At 37.8% G+C, this 22106-nt stretch overlaps 1 protein-coding gene across 1 annotated transcript; it reads right to left on the bottom strand.

Moving 5' to 3' along the window:
- Positions 1-524: 524 nt before the first annotated feature.
- Positions 525-2844, bottom strand: LOC134656834 (uncharacterized). Its single transcript, XM_063512360.1, has 2 exons — positions 2729-2844; positions 525-2648 (listed from the first exon to the last, which is right to left on the bottom strand). Exon 2 carries the CDS (start codon positions 2551-2553, stop codon positions 1405-1407), a length of 1149 nt encoding a protein of 382 aa, XP_063368430.1. The 5' UTR covers positions 2554-2648; positions 2729-2844; the 3' UTR covers positions 525-1404.
- Positions 2845-22106: the final 19262 nt, after the last annotated feature.

Here is a 22106-nt window from a genome sequence, read left to right as displayed (position 1 = left end):
TATGCAATGGGTCTAGTATTATTGCACTCTTCGGAATATACTCATGGTAAAAGTTAATCTTCCCTAGGAACTGTCTTATATTTTTCTGCGTTCTAGGAATAGGGAAATTCTTTATTGAGGTCAAGTTATCTTTCAATGGCTTAACTGAATTGTTTTGTATTATATGACCCAAATATTTTACTAAGTCAGATGCAAATGTGCACTTCGTAAATTTTAATCTGAAGCCCTCCGTCTTGATTGCTTCCAGCAACTTTGTTAAATGTTCAATGTGTTCGGTGAACGTTCTGGAAAATATAAGGATATCATCAATGTAATTAACTGCAAAGTCCGTAAGCTTATATTTCCTCAATATGTTGCTTAAAATTCTTTGGAAGATTGCTGGCGAGGTCTTCAACCCAAAAGGCAGGCAGGTCCATTGAAAGTGTCCATCCTGGGTTACAAATCCTGTTTTCTTTCTGTCCTCAATCCGTAAAGGAATAGACCAAAACGCTGAGTTGATATCAAGTGTCGAAAAAAATTTACAATTCCTAGTCTTCGTCATAAGGTCTTCGATCAGTGGGAAGGGCTGAGCTTGTGGTACTACTATTTTATTTAAGTCCCTAAAGTCAATACATAATCTTGATTTTTTATTCTCCTCTCTTTTAAATGCCAATGTGACCGGTGCAGCAAATGGACTATAGGATTCCTCTATTAACTTATTATCTAGTAACTTTCCAATTTGCTCTTCTATCTCTTTTTTATCTTCCATGGTACATCTGTATGGCCTCTTGCTGCAATATTTATCCACCAACAAGTCTATTCTGGCTTCATACCCATTGACAGTCCCAACATCATATTTATGCCTTGCAAACACTGAGTTATATTTATTGATCAATGTATTTATTTCAGACTGTTGCTCCTTGTTCAAATGATCAATTTTTATCTTAAAATCCTCCTCCTTTATATGCTCATTAAAATTGACATAATATTCTTTTGTTGTGTTCTCATCATTCCCAGGAACTTTTGATTGGTTATGATTTATTTCTTCATTTGAGACTTCCACTTTCTCATTATCTTTTATGTTTGTACCCAGTACCTGATGTATATCCAAATTCTCATCTTGAGTTAATCGGAATATTTTTATTAGGTCCAAGCCAATCAGAAAATCATGCTTGAAATATTGTTCATCCACAATGGATATATCAACATTCTCTTCTTTGTTAAAGATTTTTATTTTTAGGTTGGTCAAACCGTCAGTTTTTTTAACACCACCAACTGTTACTAAATTTTCTTCATTTAATTCGTTTCCTCTCCCTTTTAGGCTTAAGAGCTTAGAATTTATAATGGAAACAACTGAGCCTGGGTCATAGACTGCATTTATCAGATGTTTATCATTAATTAGTAATTTGACCTTTATCAGTGGTGTTAGTATTCGTTTTTTGGAACTGATTCATTTAACTCTGCTTCTATCAATGCATTATTAACATGTTTAATGAAGTTTTTCTTCACTTTGTCATCTTCTTTTGTACGAAACCAACATGCAGTCTCAGCGTGATAGCGGGTGCCTTTGTTTAACCCTTCACAAATTTTGCATGGCTTTAGTTCCTCATTCCTGAAATTTGTTCTTGAGGGTCCATATTTCTTCTTAAATATGTAGCTTTTTTTGGTAACCATATGCTCATACTTGCTTACTTCATTGAACAACTCAACTGTGTCCTTCAACGCTTCTCTATCAATTTTGTTTAATATGTACTCCGGCAAACCCACTGCGATAAGATCCACCAATGTACCAGAATCAATTGACTTCCTCATATCGAGTAAAAGCTTTTCCTTTTTTATAGCATAATCCAACAGTGAGCCATCCTTATATTTATACAGTAATGCATATGTAACTGGGCTCCACCCTTTGTTGACAAATGATTCACAAAATTTTTTCCTCCACTCAGACCATTCTGCATTCATAGTCAGTTTTACAATCATGGAACTGTACCAATCTGCACAACTTTTATCCATAAAGAGCCTAAGAACTTCTATCTTTTTTTCATCCGATATCTGGTAACGCTCACATTCCTTTTCAAAAATGTCCATCCATTGAGCTGCATTCGAATGTTTGCTAGTAAACTTCTCGATCACAAACTTATCCGCAATATTCTTCAAGCTCTGTTGTTTACTTTCCTGTGTACTTTCTATTAACTTTGCTAATAAGTTTTCTAAGGTATTGGCCCCTTTTGTGCCGGCAGCAGTGGGTGCGGTAGAAGCACATTGGTCCTGATTCAATTCTTCCAGGTATCTGTCTGCAAACTGCACATTACCGTCCTCATCCATATAAATTTGCTCTAGTTCCTCGGTTAGCGAGATCCAGATTCTCCTTGTCTGGTACCTTTTTGATAAACTATTCTTTACTTTACTATATGCCGCTGTTTTTATCAATTCTTTGTGATGACCAACTGACTGTAGTCCGTCCGGTAATGCATAACTCTTGTTGTCCTCGGTGGTTATTGAGGTTATACAACAGACATTTGTTTTTTCGTCACTTCCAGGTAGTATTGTGAATTCAAAACGAAGCTTCGTCATCTTTCTTCGAAACCCGTAACTAGAAATGTCGTTTTATAAGATGATTTCACTTTTGTTGATATGAATTGGACGAAAGAATAACTTCATGTGTTGCTCTGTAAACAAAGTTTTATTTTTTATACTACAAGATTTAATGTTAACCTCCAATGTATGTACTATTACAAAAAATACCGACCTGTAAACAAAGAAACGACATTTAAAGTTTATTCCTGCTTTAGTCACTCCTTTCTCAATAACAAATAACAATTATAACGACGATTATTTAAAGCGGCATTGCAATCTCTCTAACCTCACTTTCCACCTTTGACGTATGACATGACATTGACAAGTCAAAGCAAAGTGTGGCCACATTTAAAAAGGTAAACGATATCGTTTATTTTTTTACATGTATTACTGCGCGATTTTAAAATGCGACAAGAAAATATGTATTACAGCGCGATTTTAAAATCGTGTCGCAAAAATTAAAATCGTGGACAAGAAAATATGTATTACAGCGCGATTTTAAAATCGTGTCGCAAAAATTAAAATCGTGGTGCGCGCTTGGCCTTAAACGGTGTCCCGTAGCAAAAAATATTCTATAACATAAGTAATCTACATAAAATTTTCTACAAAAAAGATTCAGTGCACTTTTTCGCTAGGATCAATATTTTATGCTAAAATTGGCTTACACATGTATTATTTCCCCCGATTGGCAATTTTTGGTGTTCGTTTGGTGTACTAGAATTGCGGATACGTACTATTTGTCAACTATGGTAGAAATTCTTAAAAGTAAAATAATTAATTTTGCGTGATGATCTGTGTATTTTTTTAGTTCATTATTTTAATTGTAAAATAAAATACCTAAAATATAGTATTTTATCAGTTTTGATCAAATCATAAACTTTATTTTTATTAATTAATATTAAAAATGCATACTCGTACGTGGTTTGGAACGATGCGGTATTGCGGTATGAAGTTTTTCCGGGGTCTATTATAAACCGTGAATATACCGTTGAATGTCGTTTTAACTTTTTTTGTCTGTTTCTTTTTGTTAACAGTGAGAAAGGGATCTGGGGGCACGGCAGTGCCCCCGCCAAGTCGAGCGCGAAGCAAACACTGCCGTACCATCCTTTACTGGAACCATTTCGCCGCATTTTCAGGCCCCTATTTGAGAACCTCTGGATAAGACCAGAACGCAGAAATTTTTGTCATCCAGTAAGCTATAATCACATACTTAAAATCCAAAATTTCAAGTCTGTAGGTCATTTAGTTCCGAAGTTAAGCGAAAGCAAAGTTTCGCATTTATGACACTCACTCACTCACTCATGATCATCAGAATAGAACTAGTACTTCCCATAAACTCAGAGAGCTGAAATTTGGTACAGAGTTAGGGTTTAATGGCCACATAGAGGTTTTCCCTAAAAATATTGCAATATCAGTCACGTTTTAAAGATCTACGAACTGCATAAGTAAGTTTGTAATCCCATATAAATATATGATATTACAAAGTTACTGTTGCAGTTCCTACAAATAGTAGGTAAAGTAAAGGTACACTACGATGTACGATGTGAGTATGAATGAAGATATGTTTAGTTATGATATGTGTATACATAGTATGGGTATGAGTACCCGAAAAGAAAGACTGCCTACAAAAAGAGATGAGATCCGATCAAAAACATTACATGTAAAAAGGTGCAAGTCTCGCAACGCTTTTACTACAAAAAAGTTTTGAAATGTAATGTGAAACCAAGTCGGTTATTTTAATCAGTGCCAGGGGGTGTTAAAACCGTATCAATAAGATATCTTTAATTTGTAATACATATAATGACTTGGCAATCGCACATAATGCTTTACTCGTACCGTACTCGTAAATATGTATAATGCTCAAACTGCAATTAGCGCTAGTGTTATGTTCAATTAGAATTATTTTTAATAGGTGACGATGATCCTTTTGACATTATGCAGCCGTGCGATGGCCAAGTCATTATACATATTACAAATTAAAGATATCTTATTGATACGGTTTTAACACCCCCTGGCACTGATTAAAATAACCGACTTGGTTTCACATTACATCTCAAAACTTTTTTGTAGTAAAAGCGTTGCGAGACTTGCACCTTTTTACATGTAATGTTTTTGATCGGATAGAGATAATAGAACCCAAGTATTTCGAACTTGTATTAGACCCCGCATGTTGAAATGACATTTGACTATAAAGGTCACTTGAATGTCATTTTGTCTCACTCAGTGAGCAAAATCGCATTTTACTCACTGTTTTTAAGAAGCAAAGTACCCCTGTTCGAGCTGCTGAGGTGAAAATAATATTATGGCTCCTCTACACGATGGGCCAGCGCCGGCCACTCCAAGGGACGCATTTATGCGTTAGAGGGAGTAAGTGATATTGCTATCTCATTCTACCGCATGGCTGCGTCCCTGGGAGTGGCCGGCGCTGGCCCATCGTGTAGAGGAGCCATTATGCACAATAATGTCAATTCCACTCAGAAGACTATGAAAATAGTTATTTTCGATACAAGTGCGAAAAAGAGGAAATTCGAAACGAGTGGCGATAAATTAAAACACGACCGAAGGGAGTGTTTTAAATCGACACGAGTTGCGAATTACCTATTCGCACGTGTATCGAACAACGTTTTACAGTACATATGGCACTTTAAAGTTTCGACATACGCACGAAAAGTGCTATTTTACGCACTAGTGCGGAAAAGAAACCCCATATGTACTGTAAAAATATTTTCTCCCTTTTCACAAGGATCCTGGAATTCCTGGACCATAGGCTTTGTACGCAAAGGTAACCAAATTATGCTAAAGTTTTCGTTTTCTTGAATTATCACTGCTCGAATTAGAAAGAGAACATTTAAAAAAAGATTTCTATAACTTAATAATTCAACGCACACGGTGTGAATAATAAGAAGCTACAATTCGATTTCTTCAGGACAATTCAGTTCATTGGCGATGAAAACCTGATTTAGAACCTCGTTTTTATTCTTCACAACTGACAAAATAACTTACTTTAGCACAAGCATAATGCAATCAAGAGAACATTTAATGGAAGCTACTTCGCGCGCAGAATTACTAAATATAACTGCGAGTATCTTTTTTAAAGCAAAACGTAGACGGAACGACTGTATAAACTGCAACACAGATTGTTCATTTATAAACCGTATGACAATGGGCAAAAGGTTCAGGAATATCTAGTAAGTTATTTGTGCTGGTGTTTCTATGTGTCAGATCCCTCGCTATGCGACTAATTGGTGTCTATCCTTTTCAATGCAGTGCTAGGGAAAGATATTGCGATAGCCTTACTTGCCCGAAAATGTCAGAAGTTGAAAAACTGCTTTAGTTCCACTGAGATTATTTCGTTGTGAGACTATATGTTTTGAAGAGCTTTGGTCCTTTTATTTATTGTTTCGAAAAAATGCGGAAACATGATTTGAGAAATAATATATTATTATTAGATATTAATCCCACAAATGTCGGGCATATATATGTACTTAAATACTCCGCTGATACCGAGATTAAAGATAGGCCGCGTGTTTTGAAGTCATAATCCCTAACCGAAACAAAAAATAACTTAAAGAGATTGCGTTTGATGATAAAAAAAAACTATTTTTGAAAAAGCATATACAGTGAAACCTGGATAAGTGAGACTTCAAGGGACGAGCAGATTTGTCTCACTTAAAGAGGTATTTCACTTACCCAGGCTCTCAGTTAGCCAGGTACAAATAAATGTCTGTCTCATTTACAGAGGGTCCCATTAATAGAGGTGAGAATAGAGGATATATTTCAGTTATAGAGGTGGTTAATAAGGTATTTTGATATTATCTTTAAAAATAAATAAGGTAAAATAATCCTTGTCCCTAAATATTTTTTAAGTCTGTTTAAATATTTCTTTGAATTTATTTTGAATGATTCTCCAAAGGATAGATTTTTTCAATTAAATTTGATACGGACTTCATTAATAATGCGTCTTAAAAATTTATTAAATGAAAATCTGTTTATTCGTGTTACTTATCAAAATTTCAGCTTTCGTTTCGATAGTTTTAACTACATAAAGTAACTAAATGAAACATGAAGTCGTTTAGACACAATTAAGCAAATGCGGAATTTGTGCATAGACTAAGAGTTAGTAAGAATACGGAAATTGATCAATAAAGTCCAAGTTAGAGAGGTTATAGATTGACGTTATCTCAGATACAGAGGTCAATTCCAATACAATTCTAAAAAAACAATTAGGAAAATGTAATTTATAAATATAGTCTTAGTAAAAGAGGTAAAATACACTCTCTGTCTCACTTATAGAGGTAAATGTGACTATAAAATCACAACAACTAATCCCAGTTATAGAGGTTCGTTTTTTCTCACTAACAGAGGTAATTCAGTGCTAAAGTGTCGGGACCGCACCATGAGTCCCAGCTATAGAGGTTTCTCACTTATCCAGGTCCCACTTAACCAGGTTTCACTGTACATTGTTATATTGTTTATTATGATTACAAGTAATTGTACATTCAAAAAATAATTAAATAAACTAACTTATATATAAAATAAAACTAAATTAAAACTAAACAACTTCAAACTTTTTGAAAATAAATTTGTATATAAAGGAGGTTATTTTTACGGAAAACATAAAAGACAGTTCTAGGACAGAATTAGTTCTTAGCAGGAAATTGCAGCAGTGATTCTGCTCAATTCTGCAACTGTCACTGTCATAAATCTGGCCTAACCTGAAATGCCGGAGACAGAGGCATCTAATGGAAAGGGAGACTTACCTGAGAAATTCTCGCCGAGAAGTTGTGACGAACAATCTTGCGGGTTTTCGCCGGTGAATATCGACTTAACTTGTAGGGCCGCATGTCACTTACCTGTGGAAATATAACTTGAATTTAATGGTAGGAACGACAGACGGGCACTTAGGCTGTCAAAATGGGGTGAGACAAGTATAATGCGCTTAGAACTTTATCATTAAAAGTAAAAAAATGCAGTTTGTTAGTCAGAGTAGGTACTTTAGGCTCAGCAGAGCTTTTACGAAGAAAACATTTATACATATTAATAGTTTACTAGAATAATAAAATTCAAATTATGAGCTCCGCGGTACAAAGCAAACTGATGCATTAAACTCATTAAATGAAACAGGTCAGGAACATATCAGTGTTTTTTTGCCGATCCATTTGTTGGCTCAGTGACCCAAAATGAGACTTGGCCTCCGACATAAGAAATACAACAAGAGGGGCATGACCACAAAAATCGCGAGCCTCAGTAAAAGATGAAACAACGCAGTAAACAATGCTATCATTATCATATCAGCGACCAACACTGGCGCCTCAATTCAGATAACGTTGTCGCAGCGATAACGTTACCGAAATTATACCGTTATCGTATCAGGTATCAGGTGGCAGATAAAATATTAAGTACCTACTACAGTACTGTGCAAATAATAGAGAATTCTTCATACTGACACTTCAGACTGATAGTATCTATTATCCCCAAAACGTGCGACAGATCAAGCGATCTACCGAACTTTAGAGCATACAGTGCCTGGAGTAAGTAGCCTTTGAGAATTTACCCCGTTATCAAAAAACTTGCACAATGTGCAGATTCTTTTCCAAGTGTGATATTCATTAAATTCCATGACTTGTCACTATCAACGCGGTACAATCAAGTGTAAAACATGGGTGCACTCATCAGTCATCATACTCAAAAATATGTCCCATAGCTCTTATGTCAGCGAATTAAGAACTATGGAACATATTTATGAGTAAGTTGTATGCACCCATATTTTGACACTTGTCTTACCTATTACATATGTATGTTGGTAATTAGGAACGAATTTCATCACCATTATCAACAAAATAAACGAAATGCGAACATAAGCCATAGATTTGTTCACGCATTTGATAACAAGTGACATGAATACGCATTACTTCACGCCGTATCCAATTAAGGAGAATATTTGTATTAAAACCAGTTTTGCTTTGTATACACTGTTAACTGACAGTTTGTAAGCCTTTTTGCACAGACATAAGGTTCATTTCATAGCACTGTACACTGTACCGAAGGACGAATGAGGCACCGTGATAGGGTTTGTTGAGAACCATGGAAAACAGAAGAGATACTTGGACACATTACGGTTACCTATACAACATGACGAATTTATCAAGAGTATCATAGAAGAGAGAGATGAAGCAAAGAGGAAGAAGGGGAGACCAAGGAGAGTGTACGAATTTTCCCTGGAATTTCCAAGAATTAACGAACTTTTTGGAAAGTTTCCGCTACTTGCACATATATTATGGATATAATGTGGAATATAAAAACAAGCCTTAACTCTTAAATGCTTTTTTACAATAATTACATCAATGAGAAGCATTCTATTTCATTCTGTTATTTACGAAGGTCAGTGTGCCTAAGGTACTTATCTTCTGTTATAAAAAAGTAATAAAAAGTATAAAATTGAAGCGTAAAGCGTAAGTACTCGTAGACACATAAAGCCATAAAAATAACATCTCAATGCACTGCACTGCAAGCTGCAAGTATCCAATAGTTATTAATATTTTAGTACCCTGTCATTTTAACTCCTCTGGTAATTTCGAACAGTGGCTCTGTAATGTCATCAAAGCGACAAGGTAATAAAGTGTGCTGATATGGTGTCCTCCCGCAAAGAAGATAAGCGGGTGATTCTAAAATTTAACAGAATTTTATACATCTGGGCTTTAACCCCGAAAATCGAAGTTCGTCTATTCCTGTCACTCTGATTACGCCTTAACGTATCACAGATGTCCTATGGCCACCTCCTGTGTCCATCCCATCATCAGATCAGCTCGACGGTACCATAATGTTGCATTGTCACCCAACTTACGTATGTATGTGAAGTTTCAGCTCAATCAAATTATGGGAAGTGGGTCTAATTTAGCATGCGAACAACAACATGCTTGCCCGAAGAAAATATTATAAACATTGCAAGTGAAATAAAAGCTTGTAAAAACGTTCTCGAATGACCCAGCGATACTGAATTATCCAAGGTCGCTGAAGCTGCACATACAGTGACATTCGCGGGAACCTTGACACTCGAGTGGGCGATCAACGGGTGCGAATCGGTTCGGTATTATTAGAACAACTGGCTCAGGGTCCTGGGGCCAAGAACTGTTCGCATTGCCAATTGGGTAGACCAGAGAAATGTGACCTCGAGTTTAGTGACAATTATGTAAAATTGAAGAGCGCTCTTATATAGACTTGACACAGCAATAATAGTGAAAACTGTCTTTAAGGGCCACTTGCACCATTCACTAACATAATCGGTTAATCGGTCGGGGATAATCGGTTAAGCCTGGAGTTACCATGGTTACCAGTACAATTTGACACTGGGTTAACCGCTTAACCCCGGGTTAGTGGGATGGTGCAAGTGGTGCTAAGCGTTTCGATCGCTCGTGCCATTATCGTGTCGTGTTCTGGCGAATGCGTGCAGGGGGTCCACCGCGAAAACCGAAGTTCGCAAATTGCGGGGATCTTTCTCCTTTACTCCAATGAAAGCGTAATGAGTGACAGAGAAAAATGCCCGCAATTTGCGAAATTCGGTTTTCGCGGTTCCCTCTGACGTCAATGAACTTCGAAAGTGTGCTGCCGCTAACTAAAAATGACCAAAATAAGATGCGCAGTACAAAGGAGGATGCAGTTGCAACGTGCATCGTCAATTGCCATCAATGGGCGATCGGATGAATCAACAATGATGCGTCAGCGTCACATGCCCATTTAAAGGCAATTAAAAACTGTTTATGCTACAATTTTCTGTTCACGAGTTGGTGCCGGGCGGCAAAAGAGATAAAAGTTTGTGAACCACTACTTTAGGGCCTCCACACATAGATAGAAAAAGGCTTTATGTCTACGCAAAGCGAAAAAGTCGTTGTCGCAATGGAAGGCGTCGGCCGATGCGAACCGAGCCGAAAGACTCCGCGTCGATATATGTGGGGAGACCCTTAGTCTATCTGCTACGTTATTGTGGGGTCAAAAAATGAAAAAAATTGCTAACAATTGTCACACCAATACCTAAACTGTCATTCTATGGAACTTGCTAACTATGTAAACAAACCGCCATATTAAAATTCTCTGAATGTCAATTTACTAGTGACTTTTGTTTACATAGTTAGCAAGTTCCATAGAATGACACTTTACAGATAATGTTGACTATAAGAAATTGACTATCGTCTGACAAAGTATCTCAAAAATTTCACAAGATCTAAATGGTTTAGACAGTTGTATTATGATACTATCAAATGTTTAGCTCGTACTTATTGCCAGAAAGTCGCGTCATATTGTCTCTACAATTTTTAATACCCTAACGTTCAGTTTTAGTTTACAATAGCGGTATTTTCAAAGCACTTTACGTCATAATTGTCTCAGTCTTATATCATTATATTGTCAATACAATAACTAACAAACACTGCGTCTAGACCCGTTACGTGAACCAAAACAAAGATTTACTTACCTATATAAAGATTAAAATAGATCCATGATTGATCAAATTGCGGCGTAGGATTTTATCGTGATATAGTTATTGATAATAATATACCTATGTATAATTAATCCATTTATCTTGATGCCTTAGTAAGTTTAGATAGTCATTGTTTTGCTTGAAAGTAGGTAGGTATGTATTAGACACGTGCGCAAAGTGATAAGTGTTTCTTAGGATGTTCATTGCAGGAGGCTAAGCCACAAGATGATAATCGTACATGTAGTCACGCTCCGTCATTGTTACGCCATTTAGGGTTCTAGCTAAATTGGAAATTCCATAGTATGGAACAACCAATTTAGCTAGGACCCTAAATAGCGTAACAATCACGGAGCGTGACTGTACATCGAGAAACGCCAAACGAAAACAAAAAAAATATCGGGAAGGCAGATGCTACAAAAGTCATGTGACTATTTCCATACATTATTTAAATTTCGATTGACTTCTTGGCTAGGCACAGGGAATCAGTTATATGTAGTTATAGTAATCGGTAGCGATATTTAAATAGCCCTAGAATTTATCAAAGACGGTTGGAATGATTTGGAAAACTCATTGTTTTGATAACATCGAGGGAACTCTTAAAATATTACATATATGGGCAATATATGCATTACTGACCTTACACATGTATTTACTATTTGGACAGGTATGTTTTATTTTCGGAAAGCAGAGCATTTGGTGAAATCAAACTGCTGATGAAAAATATACGGCATACCAAATTTCATTTAAATCGGTTCAGCTGTTTAAGGGTGAAGAGGTGACAGACAGAGTTACTTTCCCATTTATAATATTAGTAGTGATGGAAAAGTGTCCACAAATCATGGACTAACTAATATTTTCTAAGAATAGTCGTTAAAAGCGAAAACTCACTTTCTATACACAAAATTTGACACAGAAGCTACTGTATATGTAGTTATTGTTAAAACATTGACGAAAAAAAAACGTACACCATGGTCTTGACTTCAAGGGTCATGGCAAATTATGAAACACAACAGTCACTGAAGTTGTATGTAGTTATGTATTTCATGAAGATAATGATTAATGATAAATAAAGTAACGAAATGATGCCCTTGAAACGAACAGGCAGTAAGGTCAAACTTGTTTAATGAACGTTAAATAAAACTTGATTTATCTATCTATTTGTATACAAAGATAACATTTCACATGTTGCTCTTGTACACATTGTTAATATATAATACTTAATATCGCACAATAATATAACACGGCTAGCATCGTGTCTTAAAGGGGCCCACAGATTACCAGTCCGCCGGACGATATCAGCCTGTCAGTCAAACGCAAAAGGTAACAGTTCCGAACAACTGACAGGCTGATATCGTCCGGCGAACTGGTAATCTGTGGCCCCTTTAACCAGTCATATCTCAAGTTTCATAACTCATGAATTAAACTCAATGAACCAGGACTCTGTTTATTAACTCAGTGTTTATTAACTTTTATCCATAAGTAGACAGTAACAGGCGTGTCTCACTCCGCGATTTCGTCGCTTTGCTACAGGTATTTTTTGCTACAGGTAGGCCCCAATTTTGGGGAAAGCCATAAGCCGCGCGTGGCGCTGTCGCCACCTAGGGGCCATATCTGTGCTGATCGTAACAGATGCGTTTTGTTAGAGAGTGAGTCTTCTGTACTTAGTACTATTATTTATTTTGTGACAGTAACAGCATCATTTATAAAGAAGCTAAGCATTGATACAGTACCAGTTCCAAAGAGAAAGACATCCAGAAAGAAATCCAGCCATGTCAGTACGAGCGAACGAACCAGTCATGCGGAATGCAGTTAAGGCAGCTCGGCTAATTTTCAGTGTATTTTTATGCGACGCATCGCCCGTAGTTCCGATCGCCTTTAGAGCGCGGCGTACAGACAGAACACAGAACCAGAGGGCCTCCCGCGAACCACGTTCGACGTGTTGCCTCTCTGTCGCACTTGTAAATTCGTATTACGTAAGTGTGACAGATCTGCCTTCTCTTTGACAGTCTGATACGACAAGACGTTAAGTTTTTCCTTTATGACCGCCAAACATGGAAATTACTCCACCGACAAGATTCTTAGTCTTAAATATATGATGATGATGATGTGTAACAGGACAGGGAGCCAGTCGAACGTGTTGCTTCTTCTTCTGGTGCCATATCCTCTACGGACGTCGGCTACTCTGCTCTATTCGCAGCATAGACTAGGAATCCTCTAAACTCAGTTTAGAGCAATTATTTCATGAAACCGATGCTGCCAAAAATACGGGGGTGCGGGGGGACGAGGTGAGCGAATCCCGTGCCGTGATTAGTCCGTTCAAAGACACGGACCAATCACGGCACGGGATTGACTCGAAGATGGAGTAAAACTACCGTACCTATAAGTGGCAGAGGGGTAGCGTTACTATGCTCAGTCTAGAATATTCCTAGTCTATGATTCGCGGTCTTTCTGCCTAGCTTGGCAGCGTCCATTCCCGTCCAGCTCCTAAGGTTATCCGTCCAAGTTGTTTTTATTTTCCCTCTGCCCCTTTTCTCTTCGAATGTTGTTTTATGATATAGGAGGCAGACGAGCAGACGCATAGCCTGATAAGCATTTACCGTCGCCTATGGACACCTGCAACACCAGGGTTGCAAGTACGTAGCCAGCCTTTCAGGGAGAACGCTGAACGCTCTTTGGTTTGTCGGTAAGGTCGTATTAGTCCAGAAATACCGCGGGTGACCGTTTTAGCACGAAGAATTAATTCTAAGAATGTAATTCGTAAGAAGTTGCGTGGTAGATCTGACTAGATCTACAAGTTCTCCTCTCGATGCTTTCGGTAAGTCGTGAGAACAAATCGCATCCGTCCAATTTCAAAAAGCACTGTAATATATAAGATCACTGTGGACTTACTCCCTTTTTATACAGAGTTGAGCGATGCGTGTGCGCGGATTTATAAATAGGCGGTGTTCGCATGCGAAACGGCATTTTTAAATGACCGAAGTGTACATCAAAACTATTTAATTATTGGTGGACCTTATGTCATTGAAATAAGGTGTAAGTATGAATTTTCAGTTAACAGTGGACGATGGTAGAGGTCAGTATCATTGCTATACGATTCCACTGTTTACATTTTGATTATGAATACAAGGTATACGTAACGCCAATTGATAATACGTGTCACCATGAGTAACCCAGAGGGCGTAGCCAACATGACAAACATTTACCGACCGACAAACGTCAATATAAGAATAAATTTATCGGGATAACAGATGCGAACGATTTCCATATTGCTGGATTTTGAATGAAGGGCTAGCGTTAAAAATACAGATATACCTACTTAATTACACTTTTGAATGTATGGACATTATCTTATCACCTTTGGTGTCAAATGTGACAAAGGCTTATGAAGCGCATTTCAGTGAAATATACTAACATATGTTTATGCTTGTAAAAAAATTAAGATACTTATTCAAAAAATAGCCACACTTATATTACACCACCAGGATATCAGAAAACAAAGGCATTCAAACATTATACTGCAAGTTTTATGAGACGACGCAGCGGCAGCAAATGCTTTGATGTCTGGCGCCTCTGCAGTTGACATTACCATCGCTTCAAGCTCATAGATCGACCAGCAAAACCGGATAGTTTACTAGTAAACAAAGAGAAAGGAGAAAATTATAAATAAATTATAAGAAAAAACTAAGAGTACTGAAATGGTCTCACCTCAGCATGATAGTGGCGACTACCACCGCTGATCTTCCTATGAGACCATGAGGTGAAAAAATCTCGGCAATATAGGGCATAACCGTGCCGTATTGAGATGTTGACACATGTAGTGTAGAATAGAATACAGCACGTCAGTTACTCCCTAAAGATGGCATTGGAAACAGTGCCGTTGGGACAGGAATATCGGAAACTCGAGGCAAATACGCAGATGGTACCATTGTCATCAAGTTATGCAGGAATATAGAATCAGGATAAGCAAAGGTATCCTGAAAAAATCTAGGCGACCATTCGACTATTATAATCACGCTATCATTTAAGTACCTCAGTCGTCAATTTTTTCACTGAAAGTGACATTTGGTAAAAGGGAACTTAAGTCAATGAGGGGAACACCGGCATATAAAATGTATTGCAGGAAAGACCGTCATAGGGCTCATAGGGCAAGAACTTGTATACCGACTTTCTGAAAGTGGAGTAATGTATGTGTACAAATGCGAACAAAAAGCGACGAAAGAGCTTATGGCTTATACCCGGCCATTTCCACATTTCAGTGCGGTACCGCACCGACCGGACCCAACCGTTTGCTGCGTCCTGCAACACCCTCGACGCTGCTGTATGTGTCCCGTCTACACTACCTTACGAAGGTCGATGATATCGTAATACTTTATTTTGTGAAAGCAAAAACCGGATTCATCCTGAGGGTCGCGAAGTTGGAATCTCGACACAATGCGAATTTTAATTCGTTTGTGGTGACCGTTCCGACTGAACATCTAGCGACCTTCACCAAGGAGGAGTTTTGGCCGAAGGGTGTCAAGTTTCGGCGGTTCCGCGGCCGGTTCCCTGACACTGCGGGGTTGCGTAATGCATCGCAATCATAATGTGTTTTTTAGTGTTTAGTTATATTTTTATAATATGTATGCTATTAGTTTTACGATTGCATTCATTCATTCATTCATTCGTTAACCTTATTGATGATGATGAGAGTATACCTATTGATGGCATACGGTCTTATGAAGTCAATTCTCTTTTGTTAGGTAGTTATTTTGTTACACAACTCGTTGGCTAGGCTCTACATACACTGGTTCCTCAAAAACACTGCTCTGGGTGGGAACATCAGTTGTGAGGACTTTAATTATAGCCAGTATTTTTGGCTGCATTACGTGCCGCGATGCACGTGACAAAGGGAACGTTTTGTTTGTGCTCATTTAGAGGGGAAATAATTAATCAAACGGTGAGGGACCACATTTTTGTCAGCAGTCAGTGTCATTTTTACAAAGTCAAAAGATATAATTTACCTACAAAGTATACAAACGAAAACTAACCGAAGCTTTGAGAAATAAAATGCGGCCAATTCCGTCAAATTGAGTTTTTTTTTTCTAATTTATCTCTCCTTCAAAATTACAGCTTTTGTCTTTTTGAAGTGAAAACTTCTTTAGCGGCGCTGGGCACTTTTTGAGGTGGGGAAAAATGATAAACTCGAGACAGCGTAAGGCGATCACATGACCGTAAGGTTTAGATGGCCACTCATTTACATGGCATCTAAATCAATAAAGAAAAATTCAATGACATAATTCAATAAAGCTACATCTTGATGAAATCGCTAATAAAAGTGAACTCTAGTACTGGTGAATAAAACTCAAAATATCATGACCAAATATATTCAGATGCGAGGTCTGCAAGGTAACTTTACAATTTCTATTCGAATTTTAAACAAATAACGCTACAAATTTGAATTTCGAATTTTATGGCTCCTCTACACGATGGGCCAACGCCGGCCACTCCAAGGGACGCATTTATGCGTTAGAGGGAGCAAGTGATATTGCTATCTCATTCTACCGCATGGCTGCGTCCCTTGGAGTGGCCGGCGTTGACCCATCGTGTAGAGGAGCCATTAAACAAGCTCACTGACCAGCAATTTCGGAACTAAAGTTTTCAATAGAAAGGAGGATGGGTCAATTATACATAGTGCTGCAGACATTTTGGACTAGTCATTGAGTTTTCACTTCTGTGGGCACTCCTGGAGTGCAATCCGTTGTTTTTTTTTCGTAGGCTATCTAAGGGCAACCAGCTAAAAGACTCTGGGTTATGAGATCATTACATCTATTTTGGCTCTATACATATAAATAAGAATATGACTAATGTAACTGTACCTACCTATAATTATGCTTAGTCATTGTACACGCCGCCTAAATTACCTCTTTACGACTAATAAATCTCTAACTTATTATTATCATCTTTTAAAAGGCTCTTATCATACTCATGTTTACGAGGAAGCTCGTACTACAACCAAAATATCAAATGCTATAACAATAAACCTTACTTCATTAGCAAAAGGTCGAAAATCGGTCAATTCGCGGATTTCAAGGTTATTGCCACAAGGGCGCGTGCGCAGATGCACGCGCGAGGCCATTTTGTAAACAAACAAACAAGTTAATTTATTTGTCGAAATGATCGAGTCAATGAAACTGCAATGCAGCTATATAAAATATTTACTTTATTTAGGGAAACGGCCACATTAAAATAAAACATGACGCTATAATCCCCAAAGGTCAGTATAGCAATTTGAAAAATTAAAGAGAAGTACCTAAACCTGCATTGATGATTACCGTTTAAACTTAACCTTGTCTTTATACATTTAAGAAACATGCGTTAATAAACGGAAAAAGCTATATAAAGCATGATACATAGTTTTCTTAAACATTTAAAAAACATGCCCTATCCCAGAGCCCAGAGGTGACCAAACTGCATTGAGCGTCGCGGTATGGAGTCATGCAATAACGATGAAAATGTGTCGCTATGTTTAAGATTAATCTAGATCTACGTGCAAAGTGCAAATATGTATCTTCATTTAAAAAAGTCACAAATAAAGATATGTTTGGAAATTGGAAACCGTGCCCTACCATATTCAATTAACTAATAAATTTTAGCGCATACGTGTACCAATCTTATATTTCGTGCTAAACGCAATTATAAAATAAAATTAACCAACAGGAAAGGAAACTCTTTATGCATATAAAAAGATACAATTAACACGCATTAGTATCCCGCCATGCAAATAATCACTGCATTAATTATAACGTAATATCAATACCAATACTTGACACGATAATTGGTGTAATGAAGCGTGAAGTTGCAATTTCCGAAATTAATAATGCACACCGAAGTAGTAAAGGTGCGAGTTATTGCCACTAAGATAATGATGCAGGGAACGATTCAAGGCGAAACAGGGGGAAGAATGCTCCGCGTGCCCGTACTCCTGCTCGGAATAGTCGGAATCAGGGCTATAACCGCGAAAATCGAAGTTCGCAAATTGCGGGCATCTTTCTCTGTCACTCTAATTACGCCTTCATTGGAGTAAAAGAGGAATTTCCGCGAGTGAAATGAAATGACCTGAGGGACGCGACGGTCAGGGCTGTCAGTACCACTGCTTTCTGGGCATCCTGCACTGTTTTAAGGGAATCTCGACACGAAAGTAGAAGGGGAAGAATATTCCAGCTTCAAAAAATTCAAGATATGTGGCAAAGGTTTCGAAAAACACACGTTCCACTGCAGTAGGATATCAGGATATTGGGCCCAAAGAAGACCAGAGTTGTGTCTTGTTGCCATGGAAGTCATGTAGCACGGTTAACATTGCATGGTCTAGGTCTCCGAATGCTTGACACGACACAACAAAACTGGTCGCCTTAGTGCCGCTTTTCGACCAGATCTAAAATTCGCTATGTTTATAAACAAGTGAAGCATGGCTTGGCCTATTTTGTATGTTGTCTTAAAGTCGTCGAGACAGAAGAAACAAGAGAAATTACCTCCGAATTTAAACTGTTGTGAGACATAGGTACTAACGCGCGATACACGGCCGTCGTGAACGCTGCTCGCACTGTTAGTGCTTGAGAAAGGAGACCTAGGGTCTCCGAAACATGTCGCGCGAGTGACTTAAAACAAGTGAGTCTAAACCGTAAAATTTTTCAAGAAATTACCTCTTCGAGCGCTTCGTCTGTGGAATGAACTCCGTGCCGAAAATTTTTCAAGGATTGTCAATGATCCAACCTTTATACATTAGCGCCGCCAGAAGAATCTACGATGCGGCGCGCATTCTAATTTTGAAATACTTGAAATATATCAAGGACAAGAAAAAACAATTTACTTAATGTCAACATCTTAATGTAAAAACTACAACAAATATTGCTAATTTATCATCATAAAACTAGTTTCAATAATTCTACAACAAAGACAAGAATATAGTTAACGCCAGTATCGCGTTAACATTTGGTGACCCTCTACGTTCTTTGAACAACAATCTTCTTCGAAGTACAAGCGGCGCATGGATCCTTGGAAACAAGCGGAATCCCAGAGTCCAGTCTACAACAGCATCAACCACGAGCACAGAGATTACAAAGGAACCCTTGCGTGAAGTGTTTGAGTACCTAACGTAAATTACGAATTTCATGGTTGCCTTAAATCCTGCTCTGCATCAGGTTGTATTCTTCTATTATTATGTTAAAAGCAAAAATATTGCATTAATTCACTAGTTACATTCAATTTTATTCAGATTTACAACAATTTTCGTTAAAATACAAATAGTCCAGTCGCTTTAGACAGATAGTCCAGTAAATTATTTAAAATATTGAAAATTTTCTTCAAAGTTCTAAGACTTAATAAACATCAAAGCATACGTAAGAAAGCAGATTTGTGCATAATTTGCAGCATATTAGCATGCTCTGATATTAGCGTAATTAAAATTTCAGGGAATAAGCTATATGTTGCCTTCAAGATTCTGCCGGAGGTACGGGTGTAAGCTGTCATTTTCCGTGGATCTTCCGCTTAATCGCGAGGATGACATCACTGCACGTGGACAGCTATCCTATTTGCCACCTGTTTAATACGGTGGCCTGCACGGTTTGAAACTTAATTTATACTTAGTACAGTCTGTTCAATTTATTTATGCCTGTTTCTTAGTATACTTATGTATGTGCGTTTAATTGATTCTACAAAATGTCTGAAGAACTATTAAAGCCTTTAGTTCGCAAGCGCGGCACTATCAAGGCAAAGGTTACTTTATTTGAGAAATATATTGACACAATAAAAGCGATTTCGACGGAGAACTTCACTAAGGCTTTATTCGGTGAACTCCAGTTGAAACTAGGTCGATTTCAAGAATTATTATCTCAATTTGATGAAGTATAGTCAGAAATTGAAAATTTAGATGACATCAACTTAGCCGAACAGCTTTTAGAACGTGAGCAAGTTGAGGATTCTATCATAAAGTTGATTTCATTGTCACAATTGATACTTGAGTCGAACCAACCAGTGACTACTAAATATGCTACCGCTGTTTCTCGAGCCGAAGGTTCAATTCATTCAAATGACAGTTCTCAGACGTCTGTCAACCATCACATTCGGCTTCCTTCTATAAAATTACCTTCCTTTGACGGCAGTTATGCAAAATGGATGGAGTTTCGCGATACCTTTGATTCATTAATAAATGAAAACGAGTCCATCCCTACAATAAGCAAATTTCACTATTTGCGCGCATCTTTGGAAGGTGGAGCAGCTATAGTCATAAAATCTATTGAGTTTACAAGTACTAATTACAAAATCGCATGGGATTTACTGTGCGAGCGATACAACAACGAGAGAATTTTGATCAATAACCATATTAGGTCATTGTTCAACTTTGAACCAATTACTAGGGAATCTCATAAAGCTATAAGGTACATGATTGATTTTTATACCAAAAACCTGCGTGCTTTACACACACTCAAAGAGCCCACAGACAGTTGGGACACATTAGTTATATATATGATGGTGTCGAAACTAGATGGCGCCACTAGTAGGAAGTGGGAAGAACACAAAAACACACTCAAAGTTACTCCTAAGCTCGATGATTTCTTAGTGTTCCTTCGTAATCGAGCGGATGTCTTGGAAACAATACAGTGCGGTGCTTCTACACAAAAACATGATAAACCTACTAATCAAATAAAAGAAAACAAACGTGTTGCAACAATGCTAGGTACAAGTGACACAGCTAGTGCTAATAACTTAGATACAAAAACAGAAATAACTTGTGCGTTTTGCAAACAAAATCACTTCAATCATAAGTGTGACAAGTTTAAGGAAATGTCAGTGGATTGCAGGCAAAATGAAGTTTCTAAATACAAATTATGTAAAAATTGTCTGCGCCCTGGTCATCACCACTCTCGTTGCCGGTTAGGCCCATGTACGATATGTCATAAAAAACACAACACACTATTGCACATTGAAATAAATGACAGCAATAGTACAAATTTGCCTGAAAACACAAATACTACTACTGCAATGACTTCATTCACTCCGACTAAGAAGGGTTATGTGCTTTTGTGTACTGCTGAAGTGAATTTAGTTAATCCTGTAACAAAGGAATCTCACACTACGAAAGCTCTATTAGACATAGGGAGTCAATCTTCTTATATATCTACAACAATGCAAAGAAGGTTGAACCTTACCTACGATGAGAGCGAGCCCACTACTATAACAGGCTTAAACGATTGCTTGATTGGCATTGCTTCAAAACAGTGTGGTGTTCTCGTGCAATCCAGAACCGGTCAATATGAAATAGATGTTTCTTGTCTGCTCATGGACCAAGTAACACAAACTACGCCGAGTTTGGAAATTGACACATCACGCTTCGATATTCCTGAATCGATTGAGTTAGCGGACCCCAGCTTTTATCATCCGTCTACAATTCATTTATTGCTGGGGGGCGATGTGTTTTGGGATATTGTAGGGTGTAAAAAAATTAAATTAGGTAAAAACAAACCAACGCTTAAAGAATCAAAACTAGGTTGGCTTGTTTCTGGTCCGACAGGTCAGGGTTCAAGCTCTTCCACTAGGTGCAACTTTATTCAAGAGATCAGGGATAGTATTGCTAGGTTTTGGGAGCTTGAAGATATCCCCAACTCTCCTCCTGAATCAAAGCTGTCAAAGGAGGAAGAGTACTGCGAGACTCATTTTGAGGAAAATACCGTGCGACTTGATGATGGTCGTTTCTGTGTCAAGCTACCACTCCGTGAGGCCCCGGAGGACGCCTTAGGAGACTCTTATTACATTGCTAGAAGGCGGTTCTTCAACCTAGAAAATAAATTAAAGAAATCTAATATGAAAACTGATTATGCTGCTTTTCTTAAAGAGTACGAGAGCTTAGGACACCTGACCGAAACGGAGCGTCCTGTCTTTGGGTATTTTATCCCACATCATTGCGTTATTCGCGAAAATAGTGAGACGACGCGCTTAAGAGTCGTTTTTGACGCGTCGTGCAAAACGTCAACCAATAAGTCATTTAATGACATTCAGATGGTAGGACCTGTAGTTCAAGACGATTTACTGTCCATATTACTAC

The sequence above is a fragment of the Cydia amplana genome, chromosome 19, assembly GCF_948474715.1.
Source record: "Cydia amplana chromosome 19, ilCydAmpl1.1, whole genome shotgun sequence".
Taxonomy (NCBI): domain Eukaryota; kingdom Metazoa; phylum Arthropoda; class Insecta; order Lepidoptera; family Tortricidae; genus Cydia; species Cydia amplana.
Note: the sequence above shows the minus strand (reverse complement) of the source record. Positions and strands in the feature narration are given on the sequence as shown.

Bases quoted from the DNA above. Each gene is read 5' to 3' on its own strand.
- LOC134656834 (XM_063512360.1), bottom strand. From the start codon at position 2,553: ATGACGAAGCTTCGTTTTGAATTCACAATACTACCTGGAAGTGACGAA.